Source organism: Vanessa tameamea, chromosome 3 (genome assembly GCF_037043105.1).
Source record: "Vanessa tameamea isolate UH-Manoa-2023 chromosome 3, ilVanTame1 primary haplotype, whole genome shotgun sequence".
Classification (NCBI taxonomy): Eukaryota; Metazoa; Arthropoda; class Insecta; order Lepidoptera; family Nymphalidae; genus Vanessa; species Vanessa tameamea.
The window spans coordinates 8,269,089-8,292,999 of NC_087311.1; the positions used below are offsets into that span (position 1 = coordinate 8,269,089).

At 33.7% G+C, this 23,911-nt stretch overlaps 1 protein-coding gene across 3 annotated transcripts; it reads left to right on the forward strand.

The window, feature by feature from the left end:
- Positions 1–1,040: 1,040 nt before the first annotated feature.
- Positions 1,041–22,457, forward strand: LOC113397460 (DENN domain-containing protein 5B). 3 transcript variants are annotated; one of them, XM_026635813.2, is made up of 24 exons: positions 1,041–1,413; positions 1,498–1,607; positions 1,787–1,957; positions 2,211–2,446; positions 2,728–2,872; positions 3,470–3,614; positions 4,054–4,188; positions 4,889–5,079; positions 5,406–5,511; positions 5,748–5,897; positions 6,246–6,427; positions 6,894–7,105; positions 7,778–7,978; positions 16,192–16,348; positions 17,000–17,267; positions 17,878–17,913; positions 18,192–18,384; positions 19,046–19,296; positions 19,456–19,598; positions 20,019–20,137; positions 20,545–20,711; positions 21,207–21,389; positions 21,543–21,753; positions 21,915–22,457. In XM_026635813.2, the coding sequence occupies exons 1-24, from the start codon at positions 1,308–1,310 to the stop codon at positions 22,090–22,092; spliced, it is 3,996 nt and encodes a 1,331-aa protein (XP_026491598.2). In that variant the 5' UTR covers positions 1,041–1,307; the 3' UTR covers positions 22,093–22,457. The 3 variants fall into 3 exon arrangements, with proteins under 3 accessions (XP_026491598.2, XP_026491600.2, XP_026491601.2); XM_026635815.2 differs by lacking the exon at positions 17,878–17,913 and having other exon boundaries at positions 1,042–1,413; XM_026635816.2 differs by lacking the exon at positions 7,778–7,978 and having other exon boundaries at positions 1,042–1,413.
- The last annotated feature ends 1,454 nt before the right edge of the window (positions 22,458–23,911 follow it).

Here is a 23,911-nt window from a genome sequence, read left to right on the forward strand (position 1 = left end):
TCCGCATTATTGGCAACGTAAAGTTCACGAACACCCTCGAACCTTTACGTTTGCATCGAGAGATAACGGCGCTGAGCGCTTACCATCGACTGTATCACGGTGAGTGCTCCAAGGAACTATTCTCTCTAATTCCTGGTTCTCATTTCCTTTACAAGTCTACACGTGCTAGCTCGCGATGTCACCATCTAACTGTGATATCAATTCCATCGCGCACGAAGAAATTCGGCAACACTTATTTTTGTCATACCTCAAAAATGGAATTCTCTACCAGCACACGTGTTTCCTCCACTAGTATCCTGTTCCTTCAAATGAGGCGTGAAGAGGCATCTTACGGGCCGGCATGGCGAGGGTGACTAGTGCAGTTTATTCTACCTATCTGTACGGGTTGTCTTTGCGTTTGGACTCACCACCATTACCGTTTTCCATCAGGTGGAGTGGAGCCATATGCCTACCTGGTGAATATAGAAAATATTAATAATAACATAAAACACTCCTCTACACAGCACACTGTGTAGCACTGTGTGTAGTCACTATGACTCTGTGTTTTAGAGAACCTCTCTATGTGTGCTGTGCCATTCGCTCGATCCACTCAGCTTAGTTATAGTAGTATTGACTTGCTTCGTAGCCATAATGAACAATTTATAAGATGCTTACATCAGCATCTCATCAATTATTCGTTATGGCTAGCAAACACTACAAAAAGCACCATGCCAAAATTGCGCCACCTACTATGCCACAAAAAGTGACCTATATGCCAAAACGAATATCATGATTTAATGCATGTATGTAATTTATTAAAAAGATGAAAGTGCAAACCGTGTTCATAATCTAATATGTACATGCTACAACCATTTATAAATCTTTTCTTTACTGACTAACTGGAGAGTCATATCATTAAATTATCAAAAACATTTAATTAGAAGACCACAAGAAAATTATTTTTTTGTTTAACATAGAACCGAACCACAATAATCGATTATTAAAATAAGGTGAATGTCCCGCCTTATGTCATAATCTATATTCATCGTTTCGATATCGATTTACATCACTATTTTTAGTGTCTGTCAAATGCACAATTTTATTTAAGTGCCACAGTGAATTTGTATGGAATTTTATAATACATTATGTTTATTTAACATTTTTTCTTTATTTACTTAAAGCAAATATCGATTGATCAAAAGTCATAAGATCTATGTTACGATATTAAAATTTTACAGCACTTACGGGTAAACAATGGTGTGGCGAAGTGTGAGAAATTGTATCTGGAAGAGAAAGTGTCTCAAATAATAAATAAATAACGGGTCGATATGAATATGTCTGTCTCGGATTTGTCCGTGGGATGTCGATTTGCAGATTATTTTGTCATATGTGGGCTCGATTTTGATTCAGGACTAGAAACAGACAGGTTATGTGGTAAATAAATATTTTACTTTGTTATTAGGTTTCAGATTATTTTATTGTTTATTTATTTAATCATAACTGCGAACATAATTTTAGGTGACAATTTACATATATCTCCTCTCGATCGCTCATACAAAGGAAAGGTTCTAGCCCATTATCCAGATAATGTTCATAATAATAAATTTGATGAACATGCAGTTTGTATGGTGAGTTTTGATAATATGAAAATAGTATTATTTTAAAACTCAATTTATTTAATTTTTGACATAGTTACTCCATCATTACACCCCCCATATTACTCTCATTCAACACTTCTATTAACATGGCATTTATCCCTCATTTTTTGTAGATTAACTACACTATATTAAAAACTGTATTTTTACAGCTTTGTTTCCCTGCAAGCCTTCAATTTAGGACTCAAAAACATTCTTTAGAGCCAAAGTTTCATAGTTTTGTTGTGACTAGAGAAAATGCATCAAGATATTATGGATTCAGTCTTATTTTTTATGAAGAAGTTAGAAACAGGAACATATGCAGTGCAATGCATACATTACAGGTAAGTAAAATTTTAACTTGCCCCTACTAACTGAAATATTATAAATAAATTAACAAAAATCATATATAAATATTCCTAAATCTTACATTTACCAAGTTAACCATATTGATACTAGTATGTTAGTAAGGTAGCTATTAGAAATAATAAAAGCTGAATCTATCTGATATGACAAGTCTACAATAAATCTGTCTTTATAATTGTATTAATAATTACCATGTATAATAAATCTTATACAAAAACTACTATTTTACAGACTATGTACATCACTGAACTATCTAGTGGACAAACTCCTCCAGGGCATAGAAAGGGATCTGGCAAAGAGAGTTCTAGATCATTACCAAGATCCTTTAAGTTGGCCCCACACTCCGGAGCTGCACTTACATATTATGACATAACCAAAGATAAACTCTATGTAGCCAAAAGTATAGCACTTATATGCCAATACCCTTATATTAGGGTTGCACAATTATTCTTAGAGAATTTATTTAGGTATGGTCTTATGATATAATATTTAAACTTAATATTTTTATTTCATACTGATGGTATTTTTTTTTATTTATCTATGCCTATTTCCTTATGATCTATATATCATTTATAAAAGTATAATATGAAATATAAAAATTTGAACAATTCATTTTTCTTTACAATATAATTAATTATTATCAATCAAAAATTAATTTCAATCATATATTCCTAACATTTGAAATACAACATTCAAAATATTCAAAATGCTTTTATGATGTCTAAATTTCATACTTTAATAATTATAGGTCACTACCTAGACAACCGGGGCCAGGACTCAGTCCTGAATCCTATGTCTACAACCTGTTATATGAAGTTCCAGTGCCATCACCGGGTCAAGCTTTACGTCTTTATGTTCCTCCTTCCGAACCACATCTCGATCCAATCCCAGTTGTAAGTAAAATTAAATTAAAGCTATGGTAGTGTTTTTGTATGCTTATATTTTTAAATTTAAATATGATAAGATTAAATTGATTAAATTTATGAATTATTGTCATTCATATCAATTATTTTATCTTCATGTAATATTTTTATAGTATTTGTTATCAATTTATTGCCATACTTAAGATTAAGAAAATTATACAATATAAATGTGAATGTTTCAAACAATCAATTTTGACTAAAATCAACATAGTAGAATTATTTTATTCCATCCATAAAATAAGTATTAACTGCAAACAAATTTACTTACTACTTACTAATAAAATAATATTCTTTTTGGTATTTTTTTTTTTTTGGAATAACATGTCTTTCTATTGTGCATGATCTCTTAACCAATTTAGAAAGATTAAAACTATCGCTATCTATATCTCATCATTATTTTTAAGATATAGCAAATATTTAAGATTGAAAATGAATAGACAGGTGTAAATTTTTTTCTAAAATTATTAGACAATTTAACTGAAACATTAAGGAACAGTAAAATGTTAGAAATAAATCACCAAAACGAAGACAAGGAGACTGTTATTTATAACTGTTGTATATTTTCAGGTGATAAGAATGCCAAACCCACCCGAGGAGTTACCCCTGTTAGATTATCCTCTACGTGTAATGTTTTCCACTTTGGGTGTTGAATGTGTTGTCCAGTTATTTACATGTGTGCTATTAGAACATCAAGTTCTGTTAAGATCTAGTGGTAAGTAATTCAACATTCTTTAAAATTACAATTTACTTTATAAATAGAATATAATAGAAAGACACAGACAACAAGTCTTTGGAGTTACATATATAACAATAATAAAACAAAACATTAAAATCATAGAATATTTTAGACAAGAAAATACGATTTTGATCAAAATATTGTGTAAATATTAATAGTTTATTTTAAGATCATACTAAGTTTATTGTAGTAACTTGAGGTGAGTCACCTATAACTATATACATCCAATTAATAATTAAGATTTAATCTAATAAGAGTATGAGCCATGAGCCAATTATTTATTATTAAACATGGTCCATAAAACCCTAAGATAAATGGTTAAGCACATTTTTAACCCTGCCCCTTTTTTTAATATGTTACTAAAGTTATAGAAACATAATTTTATAATGTGTAAAATTCTTAATTTTGTTTTTAGATTTCAACAAACTCATGCTAGTTGCAGAGTGCATTGTGTCTCTGTTGGTTCCGTTCTCGTGGGCGCACGTCTACGTGCCGATACTGCCATCTCCTCTTTATCATTTCCTTGATGCGCCCGTCCCTTTCGTAATGGGTACGTAAAAGAATATTATTTATTGTAAATATATATTTAATTTAATATGCAGTATGGTGTTAAACCAACGCGAGATGCAAGAGGCAAGCAAGAACTAGTGAATTTTCAAGTCTTAATTTGTGTTTATAATTCACTTCGTGCTTGGTATTAATACAAAACATCGTGAATAAATCAGCATGTATCGGATGGTAATCCATCACACATGTATCCACCGCTTTGGAGTAACGTAGAGGAAAAGCTCGAAAATCTTCTGTTCAAATGCACAGGAGGCTGTAGCCCAGCCGCAGAATATTTTCAGGCTGCTACTATAATAGACTTTTGAAAGCCACTCGTTCCCAAACACTGGATTTCGTAAAAGCCAGCAAATATTTTCTACCAATGGTATAATGGCACCATAGGTAGGTACAAGCACCCCAATGTCCCCTGTGGTGGTAGAAAAGTAAACTGGTAAAAGTAATTTTAAGGTTTGGTCAGATAGGCTTTAAAAATATACCAAATTATCTCTTTCATTCAGGTTAAATACCGCACTGGATCCAACTCAAAGGCAATTTCTCTTTCTTTTAATAATGTTATCTATAAGATAGTTCGTTTTGTTGTTCATATTTTTAATTTTTGTGTCACTAAAGCGATTAGCTTTATTAAATATATTCTAAAATGTAAGAGATCTAATACCTTAAAAACACTTAATTTCTATGCACAGGTCTCCATGCAGACAGCTCAGCTATCACCATTGGAAGTAATGGTCCAAGAAATATTGCAATTGGGTCAGAAGCGGCACTTTGTCTTGTTGACATTGACAAGCCTGATATACAACTACCTGAGGAACTCCCCATATTCCCTCACAGGACACCTTTCATTGAGGAACTAAATCATGTTCTTGATAAACATCAGGTATATAATAAACAATATTTTATTTATTTTATAGAAAGCTATAAACAAAAATCTTGTTGCGTAAATTATTATTAGAGACTCAAGACCAGTAAAGCAACATAAAAAAGTTTGACATTGAATTGACGCGATATCATTCAAGCAAGCAAGATCGAAATCTTGAATATTGAATATTTCGCTAAAAATTACATTTCGAATGGCAGCGAAATTGTTATCAGAATTACTTCGGAATCCCTATTTCACATTGTCATATTTGATTTGCAATAACGTTTAGTGAGTAAAAAATAAATTAAATTTTAATATAAAAATGTACCATGTTGTTTTTCCAGATAATTAGACCAGAAACTGAACCGACAAAACTAGGAGTACCATTAAATGGGACGTCATACAAGCATATGAATGACGGAATGAGCAGTAGTTGTACATTACCCTCAGGTTAATTACATACATTTTTTATAAACAATAAGAGTATAATATTTTTTTAAATGTAGCTGTACAAAAACGCCGTGATTAAATTCTCACGAAAACATCCCTAGGACATTGGTATATATCATATAATTTCTGTTAATTTCTCACCTGGGTGGGTACCACTCATTCACCAATGACTACCGATAAGCAAAATTCTGAGTGAGCGAGTGAGAGGGTCTGTAATCGCGCGTGTCGCTGCGCAGACGGGCTGCGGCGCAAGCATTCGTTCCACGACGTGCTGGAGTGGGAGGAGAGCCGGCCGCTCAACGCGTCGCCGCCCGCGTCCCCGCGCCGCGCGCCGCGCCCGCTCTACCGGCTGCAGCGCATGGTCGACATCATCGTCAAACGTGCCGGTATTATTGACTTTATTTAAAATACAACACTATTCCACTAGATAGATTTTCTGAAGGGGAGCCATTTTAACTTACTCATTTATATTCATCAAACGTTACACAATATCTATCATAGCATTCTCGCCTCAGTTAAATACATTTGCGTTTTCATATCTATTCATCAAGAAGACTGGTTTGGTCAAGTAAATCCATTCGAATTATTAAGAAAACCCGAATTGATAATATTTATAAATTATAATTATTTTCCAAAAAGAGTATCAATGTATGTTCTAGTATTGTTGTAAACTGTAAGCAGTGTTTCATTGAAAAAATCGGACTTATAATGAAATATACCAAATTAATTTACAGGATTGTTTATAGATGACGTGGACGCTGATACGGTTATGCCTACAACTAAGAAGAAAATACTGAATGACGAAGAACAGTATAATGAAGATATTCGGTTTAATATTGCCATCAGAGAAACATTTCTGAACAGATTTGTTCACATATTCCTGATGTATGAAAATTTTGTAATTATGCCTGATCAGGTAAGTTTCATTTGACTTCTTTCTTATATATTATTATTAGATATGATAAATCCTATATTATTTTTTAAATATGGAACTTATGGAAATACGGTTACAAATTAAACATATAGACTGGAGTGCGACGTTTGGTTTTATGTCTAATTCGGAATCTCTTCCAGAAAAATCAATCAAAGAGATAATTAAACATAAAATGTAAGTAGGTGTTATGGCGCATCTTACGTAAACTTACTATTTAGCAAATAATAACACATGGTATATATTTACAAGTATTGCAAAATTAATAATGTTTTACTAATACAATCAAATTAATTTAAAATCGTATAAATTTCTGAGGTTTTTATACATCCATATATATGTTTTTATTTATTTTTTATTCCTAATCTAGTAGGTTCAGTAGATCGAAGCTATCTTATTTCCGTATAAAGCAATTCTTATTTTAAAAATACATATTTTTCTGTTATGACAGGATCGTGATTCATGGCTGTCTTCCCGTGAGTCAATGGTTAACTTCGACAAAGCGTCCTTCCTCTCTGATCAACCGCAACGGCACAGGCCGTTTTTATCGCGTTTTCTTGAAACACAAATGTTTGCTACACTCATAGATAATAAAATCATGGCAAATTGGGGCGAGTATGACGCTAACTTGCAGGTCTTCGAACATAGGATTCGCGCAGTGAGGTGAGTACGATACTGTGGATGTGGTATGATTGCATTTTTGAGTTTTAAAGAGGAGTTCGAAAATGTTATTACTAACGCTGGATTTCAAAGGTTAACATTAAAAAGTAACAATTACTCTGTGATATGGTCATTTTGGGATACCGATCAATTTTATTTAAGGAATAATATTCAAATAAGTTGTATGCAAATGGATAACGACGTAGACTACTAGAGAAGGGGAAGTTTTAGTCTTTATTCACTACGAATACCAAACGACTACCTCGCGTCGCGATCAACTCGCGAGATACCGAGGAGCAGTCGGCGAGAGGGCGCCGCACACTGTTGCAGCAGTGATGCCAACTCTACGGATTGTCCCCCTAGGACCAACTTCAAATTTCTCTAAATAAGTTTAAATATCGATTAAAAACCGCTAATGTTTTTATTTTAAATCCTGTTTGGGAGTAAATTTCAAATAAAATTGCAAAAACAGGAAATTACAAAAAATCTTACTTCTTATTTCTTAACTTTTCTTTCCTCAAATTTAGTTTTTCTTAACGTTTACTTGCATATATTTTTCATGCTACTTCCTCATATCATTTTAATACAAAATTTTTAGTTTTTATACTTTTCTTAATCATGATCCCCCCTAAATTAGAGGGGAACACCCCCCAAGTTGGCATCACACTGTTGCAGGGAGCGACTGGGCGAGGGCGGGCTGGCGACGCGCGGCTACAGCGTGTGGGCGGGCAGCGGCGCGGCGGGCGGCGCGGACGCGTGCGACGTGGAGGTGGGCGCGCCGGGCGAGCGCCTGCCGCACCGCGCCGCCTACTACCGCGCCTTCCCCGCGCGCCTCGACGCCGCCGCGCTGGCGCCGCCGCCGCCGGCCGACCGCAGGTGCGCGCGCTAGCCGCCCGCCGACCGCCGCCGAGACGTGGCCGTCTCTAACGGGCCGACGCTCCTCCTCGGCCACCGTTCTATAGAGCGATGAGTGCGGGTTGAGCCTGAACTGAATTTATAAAATAATAATACTATATGAGCCAGAACTATGGATTGAATAAATATTTTACCATAAATTATATACTCCGCGTAGCGAGGACACCGTTAGAGATGACAACGTTTTTACGGTATTGTTGCGAACGTTTTGTGACGGTGCTGTTGATGTCGAGCCGCTTCTATTTTTGTGTGCCTAATTTTAAGTTTCTTGTCCGATCCCTGGAGGCCCGTGTATGGGTTGATCGTGAAGACGCTTTTAAAATGCTCGACTGAGTCGTTATAGATGTAGATGAGCATCGTTTATTTTATTTATGGCTATAGTGATATTATCGTGAATAGCAATGTAGCACTATTTAATGCATGTAAAACAAGAACATATTATTTACACTATAATTTTACTAATACAAATAGAATAGGTATATACTGATTAATTATTTAAAATCGGTTATTTTTTATATTTTGGATATTATTTCCATAAAAAGAAATACTTTTAACCTCTCTTAATATTCTTCTTAAAACCGTATAGTAACATATATCTCAATCGTAAGTGTGCGTCAGTGCCGGCACGGTTCGTGCACGTTAGAAATACACGATATGTTGGTACCCGTTTGGACTGCGAGCGGGGCGCACACAACCGGCACGTGCTGGCGGATCCGCTCGTCTTTGCGCGTCTTTTCCTTTTAACTGGCGGGTGGTCTAAGAGTGCGTTTAAAATAAGTTTCAGATCAATAGATTTCTAACGAATATTAAAAATACATCTTCTTGCCATAGATAAAATTTAGTTATTCAATTTTTTTCATTCTAAAAATTATATTATACTTTAGTATAGGTATATATTATTAGAAAATTACATTAATAAAACAAATATTAAATATGATAAGTACAGCATGTCTGAATTCGTTTGCTTACGCGTACGAATTCGCCAACGTGCACTGTGCCAACACTGAAGACGTACACAACACATTATGCACACGTTGAAGCTAGGAAGCGAACTAGTACCCTTTTTAATACATATTGGTAGGCTTACACGCAAATTGGCTACCTCGTGGTTAGTGGTCACAGCCCATAGATATATTAACGATTCCTTATATCACTAACAGCGCGTTTAAGCTATGATGTTATGTCTACAGTTAAACTGGCTCAAACTGGAATACATCAATACTAAGTATCTCGCGCACACTCAAATATTATTGATGTATGTAAAAAATCTAAATAATCAGTTTGGCACATTGATGATTTTGTGCTTCACCGTCTCTGATTTAGCAAGACTTAAAAGACTTGGTAGCCTTGAAAGATTAATGTTTTAGTGTATAATGCGTACAACAGTATCGTGATCGGCGAAAAAAACGAAAACCACAGAACTTACAGAAAATCTGTATTTTTTTTGATAAATGCCTGCTTACTTTGGGAAGCATGCGATTGTGTTTTGTGATAGTATATGTATTTTTGTCTCATTATTTTTTAATTTAACATTGATGCTACTTTTATAGTCGTAGACTCGCGGTAGGCGAAATACTTGCATACTTCTTGTATATGTATTTTTAAATATCGTGGAATTTTTATGTATAAAAGGCGAGAAAAGTAATATAATATTTTTTTATTTTATAAATCCTCATTAAATATTTTAAAAAAATATGTCTTCCTTGCCTTCTAGTACAATTTTGTTTAATACTCGTTTTAAGCATTAATAATTACATAATAGATGTAAACTAATATTCTTAAGTGATAAATATTTCTAAATTAAGTAGTTAATTTGATGGTGGTTAAATAAATAAATTCACGCAAATTATGAATCTCATCTCAGTAAGTTTGCTCAGAGCATATTAATTTATTGTTAAATTTAATTATACTCGTGCTTCGTCCTCGAGATTAGTAACGTGTGTGTATTATTGAACAAAATGTAGTAACGCATAGGTGACACCACTTCATCACTATAGTTTAGAAAAAAAACAATGCCACTACCAAAGTGGCAACACTAAAACAAAAAAGTAAATAAAGTATGTTCCTACCCCACTCAAGTCAGCCCGCTGAGCTTTTAGTAGGCAGCTTCATTCGCATTTTAGTGCTCAACCACTTCGCTTATTCGCACACAAATTAGGCAAAAATCATGCCGAAACGTGTAAGCCATAATAGTATAGTAAATTCTATACTATTAGCAAAAAAAATGCGAAAACTGGAAAAGGAAGTGAAACGCTCACGTCGTTAAAAACAATAATGTTTCATTAAGTTCGTCATCATCGTCGTCGTGTCCAGCTGCAAGTCCATCTTCTTGTTCATCGAGAGTATCCTGGCCAAACCCTGTCTGGGTAAGTACTTTAACTATTTTATAATAATCGGTTTGAATGTATTAGAATTGTCCACGCAACGGCCAAATTTGTAAATAAGCATCAGAGTAGTCTGTGGGACTAGCTCATCGCATTTGTATTGTAACGGCCATAAGCGCTAAATTTGTTAATAAGCATCAGAGTAGTCTGAGGGACTAATTCGTCGCATTTACATTGCAATGGCGATAAACGCCAAGCTTGTAATTATGCATCAGAGTAGTCTGAGGAACTATCTTACCAAATGTAAATCGTATCTAAGCTTAATCTCAATTTACGTCAGTGTTCTGTGGGAACATTTCGCTGCAATTCTACACCTACCCTCCACGTAATAATAAAAATGTTTAGATGATTTTTTACTCTAAATATAACAATGTAATATAATGTTTTTACGACATTAGATTAACCACCGTCGTCTCCTTACAGGCCAGGAGACAATTGCAAATATTGACATAGAACAGCATATGGCCCAAAATAGCGAAATTCCGCTCATTGAGATAAACGACAATTCAGAAAATGACACAACCAAGTGGCGTCGTTAACACCGAAATACTGGACATATTGGGAGCGGATTCGTCCGTTACAATTGGATATGGCCCAGACATTAACAAGGACGTAGCATCCAGATTTACACACATTGCTACGTCTGGGTTAAGCAGAGAGACTTATAAAGATCTTCTTAAGAAGTATCTAGTACCTGAAAATTGTAAAAATATAGCGGCACCACAGCTAAATGCTGAAATTAAGGCGGCTCTAACGGAACAGGTGGTCAAAAGAGACAGAGCCATTGAATCAAGACAAAAACAAATGGCGGCTGCCATTTCATCCTTGGGCAAAATATTTTGGATCAATTGAGTGCCAAAGACATAAATAACGCCTTGATAAAGGATCTCATGGACGTTGGTAGAATATTCTGCGACATCCAACATACCGAATCGGAGGCAAGGCGTAACTTTGCACTTTATTCTGTTAAAAAAGAACTCAAAGACCAATTATCATTAACAAAAATTGACAAATACCTATTTGGTAACGACTTAGCAGAGACTCTTAAAACAGCAAAGGCTGTTTCAAAATCTATTTCGGATCTTAAGCCGAATGCACCCAAGAAACTGAAACTTGCAGCTTCATCTACAAAAAATTTAAACTGGATGGTGTAGACCCCGGCTAGCAGGCAATCGACGGGTCCACCGCCGCGTCACCAGCTGCATGCCATGCACAACGCGCCCTTGTCCCGCCGCCCGTAGATCCGGTACGTTACGCTGGCAGACTTTAACATTTTTGTAAACAGTGGTCCCTATAGTAACACGTGATCAGTCTATCTTATCATGGATAAACGGTTACCAAATAAAGTTTAATCAACCAGTCCATCAACCATGTTTGCCAAAGCCAAACACATTTACAGATTCTGAAAGATGCCCACTTGGTTGATACCTTACGTAACCTTTTATCTATTGGAGCAATATCTCAGTGTGAACCTTGTTCTGATCAGTTCGTATCACGTGTATTCTTGGTACCGAAACCGAATGGCAAAATGAGATTTGTCCTATATTTGAAAAAATTATCAATACGGAACATTTTAAATTGGAGGACATACGTACTATCCTAAAACTCATTTCTAATGAGTGTTATATCGCGACGCTGGATTTGAAAGATGCATATTTTCTTGTTAATATACACCCAGGTTCACGAAAATATCTCCGCTTTATTATAGATGATAAATTGTACGAATTTAACGTTCTGCCCTTCGGTATCTACAGCGCCATTCATTTTTACAAAACTGATTAAACCTGTCATGAGCTTGTTACGGTCATGATTTATTTTTAGCGATTATCGATGATTCTGTACATAGAATTAGGAATGATAACTATGTCTTAGAGATATTCTCTGACGCCTCAACGTCTGAAAAGAGAGTTACTATTGCATATTAATGAACTAAAACTTTTAGCTGCTTATTTCGCTCTAAAAATATTTGCAAAAAAATATTGTAACTGTCAAATTTTAATGCCTATTGACAACACCACTGCTGTAAGTTATATAAATCGCATGGATGGTGTTCAATATCCCCACCTGAACATAATCGCAAAAGATATATGGCAGTGGTTCGAAGCTCGCAAAATATTTATCGTAGCGTCATATATAAGATCATCAGACAATGTAGTTGCTGATAGGGACTCCAGACGAACACACCCTGATGTTGAATGGGAATGATCTGCCACAGGCTTTCAAAAAGTAAGATAACTTTCAAGTCCCCGAAATTGATTTATTTGCCAGTAGTTTTAAAAAGAAATGTAATATTTATGCTTCTTGGCACAGAGATCCTGAAGCCTTTGCATTTCACGTTAGACTGGTCCAAATACCTATTTTATGCTTTTTCACAAGTAGCAGTTATTCTTAAAACACTAAGGAAAATAATATCAGATAAAGCTAAAAGAATTGTAGTGGTGCCTGATTGGCCTACTCAACCTTGGTACCCTCTATTTACGCAACTTCTCTCTTCGGATGTAATAAAACTAAGAACTAATTATGTTATCATTCCTAATTCTAGCAACCAGAACATTCAAGGACACTACCCCTGGCGGTCGGAATATTATCCGGGCGGCGCTGCTACAGCGATGCGTCCCAGAATCCGCCTTAGACATCGTTCTCGCCTCCTTGTCGGGAAACACTGTAAAGTAGTATGATGTCTGCCTTAATCCTTGGTATAATTTTTGTTTTAAAAACTCAATTAACATGTATGACCCATCAATTCCGATTGTTATAGAATTCCTTACAAATATATTTAACGAAGGCGGTCAGTATGGGACAATTAATAGCCATAGGGCTGCGCTTTCCTTGATTGTTGGTAATATATCCAATGATGATAGACTTGTAAGATATTGTAAGGGCGTATATAAGCTAAGACCACCGCTACCACGGTATAGGGCTACATGGGATGCAAGCCTGGTTATAAATCATCTTGTTTCCTAATGAAAGCTTAACACTTGAACAACTTTCAAAAAAATGTTGCTTGTTCTGCTTGCTCTTGTAACCGCTCACAGGGTGCAAACGCTATCCAAAACCGATCAAGTCATTATCTTAAAAGATCAAATAATTATTAAGATCACGGAACTAATTAAAACATTCAAAGTAAGCGGAAAGCATCCGATTCTATATTTACCTTTCTTTGGCGAGCGACCAGAGAGATGTCCAGCAAAGACCCTTGTAGCATATGTAAATAAAACTAAAGACCTGCGGCAATCAACACAACTTTTTATGAGAGTTCGTAAGCCCTATACTTTAAAAGTTAGTGGAATTGACGTGTCTGTATTTTCTTCTCATAGCACAAGGCATGCTTCGACATCCATTGCCCATAAATTAGGAATCAGTCTAGGTGTTATTAGGCAAACTGCTGGATGGAGCGGCAATTCCACTACCTTTGCCCGATTTTATAATGGACCTGTTATTCAAAATGAAGATAACATGGCACTAGCACGAACATTGTGTTCTGTTTGATTAAGTATGCTAGGTATATGAATCCAAAATTACAATGTTGTTTTTTCTTTTGTGATTTTCTTAAGTTTATGTATTATTTTTTCTTGAGGTGAAATAAATATTAATGATCTATGACATTATCCTTATTATTTAAGATATTCCCTCCACTTACTCTCAACATCTACATTTTGTTCAAAAATACTCACACGTTACTAATCTCGAGGACGAAGCTCGAGTATAATTAATGATTAAATGAACTTACCTGTAAGTAAAGTTCTATCATAATTATACGAAGTGCTTCGTCCGAAGAGATTAGTAACACCCACCCTCCCTAAATAGCCCGCAATAATTGATGGAGGAAATATCCAATAAGCTTTAAACTAATTGAGGCTGCCTACTAAAAGCTCAACGCAGGTGGGCTGACTTGAGTGGGGTAGGGACATACTTTATTTACTTTTTTGTTTTAGTGTTGCCACTTTGGTAGTGGCATTGTTTTTTTCTAAACTATAGTGATGAAGTGGTGTCACCTACGCGTTACTACATTTTGTTCAATAATACGCACACGTTACTAATCTCGAGGACGAAGCACGAGTATAATTATGATAGAACTTCACTTACAGGTAAGTTCGTTTAATTATTAATTATCTTAGTTAAGTTCTGTCAGTCTTAAATTGTTTAACTATTACGTGTTATTGTATTAAAATTTTACGCATGTTAAAACAGGTTTATTTTATATTTAATACAATTCAATAAAATTATTTATTCTACAGAATTATTAAAAGTACCGGCACCCTCTTAAGTTTGAAACAACGTGTGTAGTACATGAAGAATGTGGCATGTTTTGTAGTCGTTACTCAATTTTAAAAAATAATTAGAAGAATTTTGTAATCATAGAGTAGATAAAACATGCGTGACGAAGAGAACAACAAATAAATAAATGTTTGTTTTTTGTTAGTACGTGCGTTTGTCTTACGTGTATGGGATTATTTTATATATTTGTTGTGGGACTTTCGTGAAAGTTTTGGTAAAGTACCATCATCGTTCAATATTTGACGCGAAGAAATTCATAAAACAGGCTATTCTTTTAACCTAATATATCATCTATAAAATACTCCATTTTTAGTATGTGTGATATTATTATGCCATTCCCAATAAAAAATCACTAAGTGGTATCGTTTGCTTTAGTTCTCTTTATATTGTGTTTTATTCGGAAGCTCGAAGAGGATGTTGGTATTTTAATAACTATAAGTATATCATTATAATTTATAAATTCCAGGTTAATACTTTAAAGGTACCAATACCAAGACACATTTTTCTACAAAGGATGACTAAAGATAAAAATCTATGAAAAACGGTATAAGTAATATCTGTACAATTTTTATTAATCTCGCCAGAAATCCAAGCAGAACTTATACAGTCACTTTATGTAGAAAAATCAAATCATTTGATTACCTTATGACCAAAAAGTAATTAGTTGGTCTTCTACAGATAATATATTATAAAATTGCTCCCAAGTGTTGTGATACATTATGCATGGTTGTTTTAGTTAGAGGTTTTATATAAATGCATATTTTTGTAAATCTTCTGTGCGATTTCATTTGCATGTTATGTTATTGTACTTGTGAATGTTTTGCTCATTCTGTTATGGTAGCTCATATTTTGTAAATATTATGAAATGTATACATGTAATAAAACGAATTATTGTATTATCTTAGGTATATAAAAAGATTGAATTTATTTGATTGTTTTGTATTTGAGCATGCTTTGTTAATAATACGATGTTTATAAAACGATAGCAATTGGTACTTATTTATCTGTGCAATTATTATTATAAGTAATTTTAATGATTTATTTTTTGTTTTTTCCTGTCAGTTAAAATTAATATTAATTTATAATAATCGGTTCTCATATTTAAAAATCTCACACAATAGGCAGCTGTTAAAAATGTAAACTCAAATAGAGTTATAAATATTTATGTAGAAAATCATTAATATATAAAAATAAAGTTATTAAAATCAATATGTTTGTATTTTAAATAACTCATACAAGTTTTCCATTAACTATCTTTTTTTTATTTGACTTATGTCTTGTAAAGAACAGCATAAAGATAGTAAAAAAATATCAAAATATTTCCTTTACTATTAACTCAATATTAGACTTGCACACACTGACAAATACTATTTGTTTGTTGGTTGTGTATCGTAAAATTAAATACTTTGCTTCAAGCTTTATTAGCTTCTGTAAATATAGAATCGGAATTTAAAATTGACATGTATTTTTATTACTTTTTTAAATGATCTGATAAATACTTTTATGTTGCAGAACTAATAGTTTGAAGCGTATTAAGAATGCGAAATGGCAGGTGAAAGACTGTCCACCGGAATTATTGCTTGGGGATATTGGTAGACGATTATCGACTGAGGTTACCCCAGCTGCTATAGCACAAAATAATAGAACTTTCGTCGAGAAACTACTAAAGGTATAAAAACATCTATACTAATATTATAAATATGAAAGTAACTCAGTCTGTTACCTCTTCACACTTTCACCGCTGAACTGAAATACATATATGAAATAGTATGGAGATATTTTGAGTCCCGGGGACGGACATAGGCTATTTTTTTAAAGTCACCTCTAGAGTGGGTTAAATGGGGCGTGATGGTTTGTGTGCTATAGATAAAGTTATATAAATTTCGCGCGGGTAAAACCGAAAGTTCAACTATTGTTAAAATTAATAAGATCAAAGAAATACTTCTAAACGTTAAAAACTATAAGTAAAGGTTGTGCTATTATTGTTTAATCAATATAAGGGCATGTCTGTATGCATATTTTAAAAATTGATACTCCAAGTTAATTTTCGTGAAATAAAAAGTCAACTATATATAAAATAATTAAACGCAGAAATTGAAATAAATATGAATATGTTACGTGTGAATATTATATTATAATTTCTACAATAAATCTCTGCTGTTTACGGATTTGTAGTTTTAGGTAAATTACATCGAATAGAACCTAGAGGATTATTTATGGCAAAACATAAAACGATACTAGTTTGAGACTCCTCATTTAATACATAAATATAAATCGCAAGCAGAGATAATTTTTAGTAGATAAGACGTTTATTTTTCAGGAATGCAAAAGTAAAACTAAAAGGATGCTTCTCGAAAAGATGGGTACCGAAGAAAGCGATTTAGGCTTGGGTTGCGAAGTTTCTATAACAGGAGTAGAAGAAAGTACGATGATAGCGTCCCTGTGTGACCTTCTGGAGAGATTGTGGTCGCATGGTCTACAACATAAGATGGGAAAATCGGCATTGTGGATGCATCTCACTAACTACCAAGAGTTGGAGCAATGCAGCAATTCAACTAAACCTATTGACCCGAACTATCTTACTCCCGGTATGTCTAAAGTATTCTTACTTTTATTTCTCTTCAAAATATTTTTCTTAAGCAGAATTTTATATCATATAGTATAAATCCACACAATTCAGGAGAATCGTTGCTCGAATTGCCTTATATAAATTTACGGGTTTTTTTTGTCGAGAAGTTCTGAGTATTGGTAACCCGGAGCTTGATAGCTGGCAATGTTTAAAGTTTTTAAGGAAGTATGTAAGACCTTTGTAGAAACCAGACTATTTTCAGTCGTGTTGTATATAACAGTCCATCGGATTATGAGAGTGCCCACATGACACATGTGCAATACAATATGTCCTCCGCAATTGACTAGTTTCCCTTGAGATTGGGCACCTATGCCGTAATCTGCCAGGAGTGCATTAATTTAGTCCATGACTAAAAATAGTGTTCACTGGTTTTCATGCAGGAATATGCAATTTGAATTGTATTTCATAAACATACACACAATAGAGTAAGAAATATTAAATTTTATAAAGTTAATCATATAAAAACGTATAAAAAAACTACAATAAACAAATATAATGATACGCCTTCGTTATATATACGACAGTGAATCATCGTTATTTACTATATTTTTTTAATTTAAAACATGCAGCTTTGGCCTGGTGTGTGTTACGGAAGCGACTGGATTGTGAGTATATATGTACTGACTTTCAATTAATATTTAAACTAAATTTAGTAACAGCCCACTTTTTGGTATAGACCTCCACTTCAAAGGGAAGTGAAGTGAAGAGGCCAAAGTGAAGGTTTATTCATCCGATCTTGCACTGGATTCCTCACAATATTTTCCATCACTGCCGAGCACAACCCGATAAACATAAATTAAGCAAATGAAAAATTCAAACCAAAACAAAGAACTGAAAAATTATGAAAAAATATAAATAAATGTTATATTTAAAAATATTCCAGATTTATCATCTGTGGGTGCAGAAGTAGAAGCTCAGCAAAGCACAAGTGGCAGTAGATCGCGGGACAGCTCTCGCGGTGGGTCGAGAGATAGCTCTCGCGATCGGCTCAGTAACTCCGGCACTTTGGAGAGAAAGTCTTCTCAAGTACCGAACCCTCTGAGACCACTTCCAGAAAATCTCACCTTTGATATGAGGTTTATTAATCTATTTTTGCATATTTTTTACTATAACATCGACTTATATTTATGGTTCATTCACAAAATAGTATGTCATAGAAAAATTTAGATACTTTAGGGCCAGTCAGAAGATCCCGAAATACAAATGTTATGATAAAAATAACTAACGATACAACCTTAGCTCTCTACCCACATATTTAACTGATATTAAATATTTTTTATTAGAAAATATAAAACTTAATCTACCTTATCCATTTCAGAAAATAATATAGTGTAATAACAATAAAATAGACCAATTTAAATAAGTGATAATTGAATTCGTTAGTCAAACGAAATGATAAATATATACAAATTTACCTTAGCTCTATTCACTAGCTGAGGCGCGCTCCTCCAGGTTAAATTGTTTATTATTAATAAAATAAACTTTTTTAAATAAATTATTTTTTTGCTCTCTTTACACTTAGTCGTCTCAAACAGTTTAAGACATATTGTAAGCACGAACGTCACTCAGTCATACTAATGCACTCCAATCATCATTTAACGTGGAGAAGGGAGCCTTGGTATGTGAATAGATCTGTACTCCTTTGTCTTAACTTTATGTTTAAAAATGGCCCAGGAACGTTTATAAAAATAGATGTGTTTTCAATTTAGGTGTTTCATCTCTAATTTTTTATTATAGGAATGTACAAGCAATGACAGACATAAAAACAGAAATAGGCTACGCACGAGCCTGGGTAAGACTTTCGCTTGAGAAGAAATTGTTATCGAAGCATCTCCGAGAACTGTTATCTGATACTACTTTACTGCGGTCGCAGTACAAAAGAACAGCATTTTTGCGATGTGAAGAAGAAAGGGAACAATTTTTATACCACCTACTGACGCTTAACGCTGTCGATTACCATTGCTTTACCAACACTTATCCTACTACTAGTAAGTATTTTGATCTCCAATACTTTGCAATATAATTTTACAAATTCCAACTTCCAACAACAATTTAATGAATCCAATTAATACACATACTAGTTTATATTAATTGGTGTTTTATTAAAAATATTATTTTTAATGAAATTGTATTTGTTTTACGTACAGAGTTGCCATATCGAGTGCTGATTGTACCGTCTCGTAAAGCAAGTCAAACTACTGCTAATTGCTGGCTCTCTATATCCGGTGCTAATGGTGAATCGACGCCTAAAATCCCTATACCAAGAAATACCAATGAGTTCGTATTTCATGTAAGTTTAAATTATATTTATTTGATTGATTGAGCTTTCCGACACTCTGTACTTTGTGATTAAAAAAAAGGTATCAGATTACATGAATATCAATCATGTATTAAATTATTTAATATGTCCTCCTGATGTCTGCGGGAATGTGAAGAGTGACAAACTTACGACGGTTCACCTAAAGAATATATACCAGTGCCAGCTAGAGCTTTGTAGGTCCGTTCCGGGTACCACCGAGTTGTCACTCATTTTACCACCAAACAGCAATTCTTCGCAGTGAGGTTTACTAGTTTGAGGCATGAGTAAGCCAATTTTATAAAAGACTCTAAGGACATGTCTTAGAAAATGTACTTGTGCGTGGCGCATAGATTGTGAACTAGTCTATATTTCTTGTGGGACAAATTAAGTTTAAAAATATTTTATTTGCAGCACAAAAATTTAGGTATACTCTCAACTTTACGCATTGGTCACGATAATTCTGGTTTATCTCCAAGATGGCTTCTGGATCAAATATATGTGAGGAATGAAGTTACAGGTCATACATACACGTAAGTGAAAGAATCCTATAAAAGTGGCTTTTCAGTCAAGTGGCAAGTCACGTTAAGTTAAACTAGGTGAAGATTATGTTTATATGATTAATTACATTTGATTTTGGTTTAGCCATTGTACAACCGCTCAATAAATGATTCAGTAGACCTTTATTGCTTTACGTCCGCCCGACACCCTCTTCAGGAATGCTTTTTCTTGGTGGTGAAGTGCTAACATGCTTTAGAGCTCGAGTGTTATGCTTAACAAATTTTCTCGAGGTGCACAACACCGACGTCATATGATGGGATGGCTTTAATTTTCTCTTCCGGAATCAAAATGCATAATTAATCATGGTATATTTTAATAAAACAATCTTCTGCTATTATTTTGTAAAATCTGTCAAAACCTTTATTGCCTTGTTATTCAGGTTCCCGTGTAATCGCTGGCTGGGTACAGGCGTGGACGACGGCTCGACGGAGCGCGTGTTGGTGGCGGCGCGCACGCGAGAGCGCTCCCCGCGCACACCCGCGCCCGCGCCGCACGCTCTGTCGCCCACCACGCACCTCTCCACCTCCACCATACAGCACATGATAGGTGAGCGCTCCCCGCGCACACCCGCGCCCGCGCCGCACGCTCTGTCGCCCACCACGCACCTCTCCACCTCCACCATACAGCACATGATAGATGACCTCCCCGCGTACACTGTGCCTATCCATCGCACTTTCCCCTAAAACACTTCTCAATAACACAAGAAACTTGTTGCTATCGGACTTTTTTATGTAAATTCGACATCAAATTATTATTATTTTTTATTTTAATATTAAATATCAATACACTAGCTTATTGTTTTACCAGCTTATACGTACTTTAAATATAGTGCTTCTCTTAAACATAGCTAACAGATTTTATTAATGTTAACTGTTTAGCAATCACAAAAGCAGAGTTGAACCTCGTAATACCGTCGCCATTATTTTTATGACTCTTGATTTTTGTGTTGGGTTAACCACAACGATTTTGTGGCGAAAAAAACTTAGCTAAAACTAACTTTGAAGGCACTTGTACAATAATAAATAAACGTTTTTCTTACAGGCGATTGTGTGAATGCAATTGTAAAATGGCACTATCAATCTAAGCGCGAAAAAGACGCGAATTCACTGAGTGTGCTACTATGCGGAGAAAATGGCTTAGTTAAATGCTTGGAGCAGGCCTTCTTATGCGGCTTCAAGTCTGCTCGGCTTTTTGGCAAAAACCTTTTTATTTGGGACTACTTTAGTAAGAATGTCTTTATCGTATATTTATAAATTAACTTTACATATCATAAAAATCTGTTGTTTATCTTTTATTATAATGGTTTTTGATGATTTAAAACTTGACTATCGAAACTATATATGCGATAGGTAATTTGTTATAAACATTTTGTTACAGCAAGGGTAAAAGACGAATTCAAGATGAGCCTCTGTGACGAATCAAACGTACAATCTAATAAGGGTTGCGGCGTGGCCTACAATTGCAGACAAGATCAGGAACATAGAGCTATATGGAGATGCTACTGCCATCTCATGGATGAAATAAACTCTGTGGGACGATCACTCGGCAAAGATGGAAAATTCCAACTGTTTATTTGCCTTAGTTTGAGGTAAAATGCATAGTTAGGTAGTACTATTATGAATTATCGTATTTTCTTAAATAACATGAATATACATTATACAAAATATCTTTTTTCATATTTGTTAATATATTTTGGTATAATAATGTCTTTAAATACTGCTTTATTCAAAAAAAAAAAATTCTTCACAGAGAACACTGGCTCCACAGGATGTTAGTGCCAATGTCTATGACGCGCGTCACTGCAGAAATGTACGAAGAACAGAGTTTCTTGCGTAAGCGCGGTCTACTTACGTTTCTCAGACAAATACTCGAACCTTTGGATGAATTCGATATAGTTCTAGAAAATTCTCTCACTCAAGGCATTTAATTCCTTTCAGATTTATTATATTTTCGTATTTCAGATAAAGATTATATTTGTGATTTTGTCAAAGTATAACGTAAACATTAATATTTTCAATGTTAGTAGTAAAGAGATCATTATTTCAATATTTTTGGGAATGGTAGAGATGAGAAAATATATTATAAAAATATATAGTGCATAAGCGGAATAAAATACTCATAGGATTAATTTGAATAATTTGTTGTAAGACACTCTAATCTTATGAATTTATTTTAGTTATTTGGGTCGTTTTTATATACATTTTTTATTATATTTTATTATTGTTAAGTTTTTACTTGCCAGTGAATCCAAAGATTGACGACGCAAACGTCTCTTTATATTTAGTTTTAAATTTTAAGATTTGAATCAAGGATATAGTAAGTCCTGTTTTGTTTTTATCATTCGATTTGGTTTTCTTTTTTCCAAAACGAATTTTATTTTATGTAGTGCTACTACAAAAATGAACTGCCATGATTAGCAATTTAGACGTGCTAGATTGAAATCAACAATCTCGAAAAATAGTTTACTGTGATAAAACATTCTTCAAAGACACAGAAATTATCTGATCTCATGACATTTTAGATAAATAATATCTTCACCTAGCCATGATGTTAAAAATAAAAACTCTAAACTACCGACTATATAATAACTTTACTTTATATTAATAGCTAGTCCTTATTCGTTAAAATATAATAAACATACGAAAATGGTTGACATATATATAAAACGTTTTCATAATTCATAATGCCATCAAACAACTTACAAATTAAATATAAAATCAATAAAGTTACAGATTACTGGACAAAACTTACTAATGAGTAACGTACAGTGCAATTATTAAGTCAATAAAAAAATCATATAACATTATACCGCCAAATTAGGATATACCTATAAACCATTCATGAATATATTTTGTTTTTGTAGTGATTTATCATGTCTATCTCAATATAAAAATAAAAACGTTTGAATATCGTAATACTAATTAACAAGCGCATATTATCGCAAAAGTGTAATCTTATTTTGAAACTAAAAACTATGAACCGTGTGATAATTGTTTTAACGCCAGCTACAAAAATAATTTATCTTATTTCAAATTAACTTTTTAATATTACAAGGCTAACCTTGATAGTTTATCCATGAAACTTTTACGCTCCCTAAGTGATTCTACAGTTTTTTTACTTACATATTTGGTGCTAGTAACAATGCAATCTAGTATTGGTATTAGTACACAGAATAAATAAAAGCTTTTATTTAAAAATGTTTTCATATATATATTTTTATCAGTATGATGCAAAAAATCGATATTAATAAATATATTTAGTTGTATCATAACAATCAATCTCAAATTCACTTTTAAGATTTTACTCCCAATTTAACTGAATATCTTCGTTTATTTGAGATTATTAATGTTAAAGATTATTATTAGAATGAAGTTTTTAGCTAAAGGAGGCTTTTATAAAAAAAAATTTAGAATCTCATTTTTTATCTTAGTCTTTTTATTTTTAATATTTACAGTTCGTTATATTTTTCTCATTTCTTGTTGTTATTTGTACTTACATTATGAAAAAATATATTTAATAGACGAAGCACTCTATAATGTATCCGCACAAAGTTACACAGAACATAATTTGTTCAAGATATAAGAAAAATTTAGAAGCATTTACTAAGTATTCGACAAATTTGCCGAAAAATGAACTTTCCATAAATGGATAGCCAAGGTTACTTTGTTATCGATAGAGATTTAAGACTATAGTGCAGGACTCAGTAAGTTGAAAATACTCGACACCGCAAAATGGAAAAAAATCTG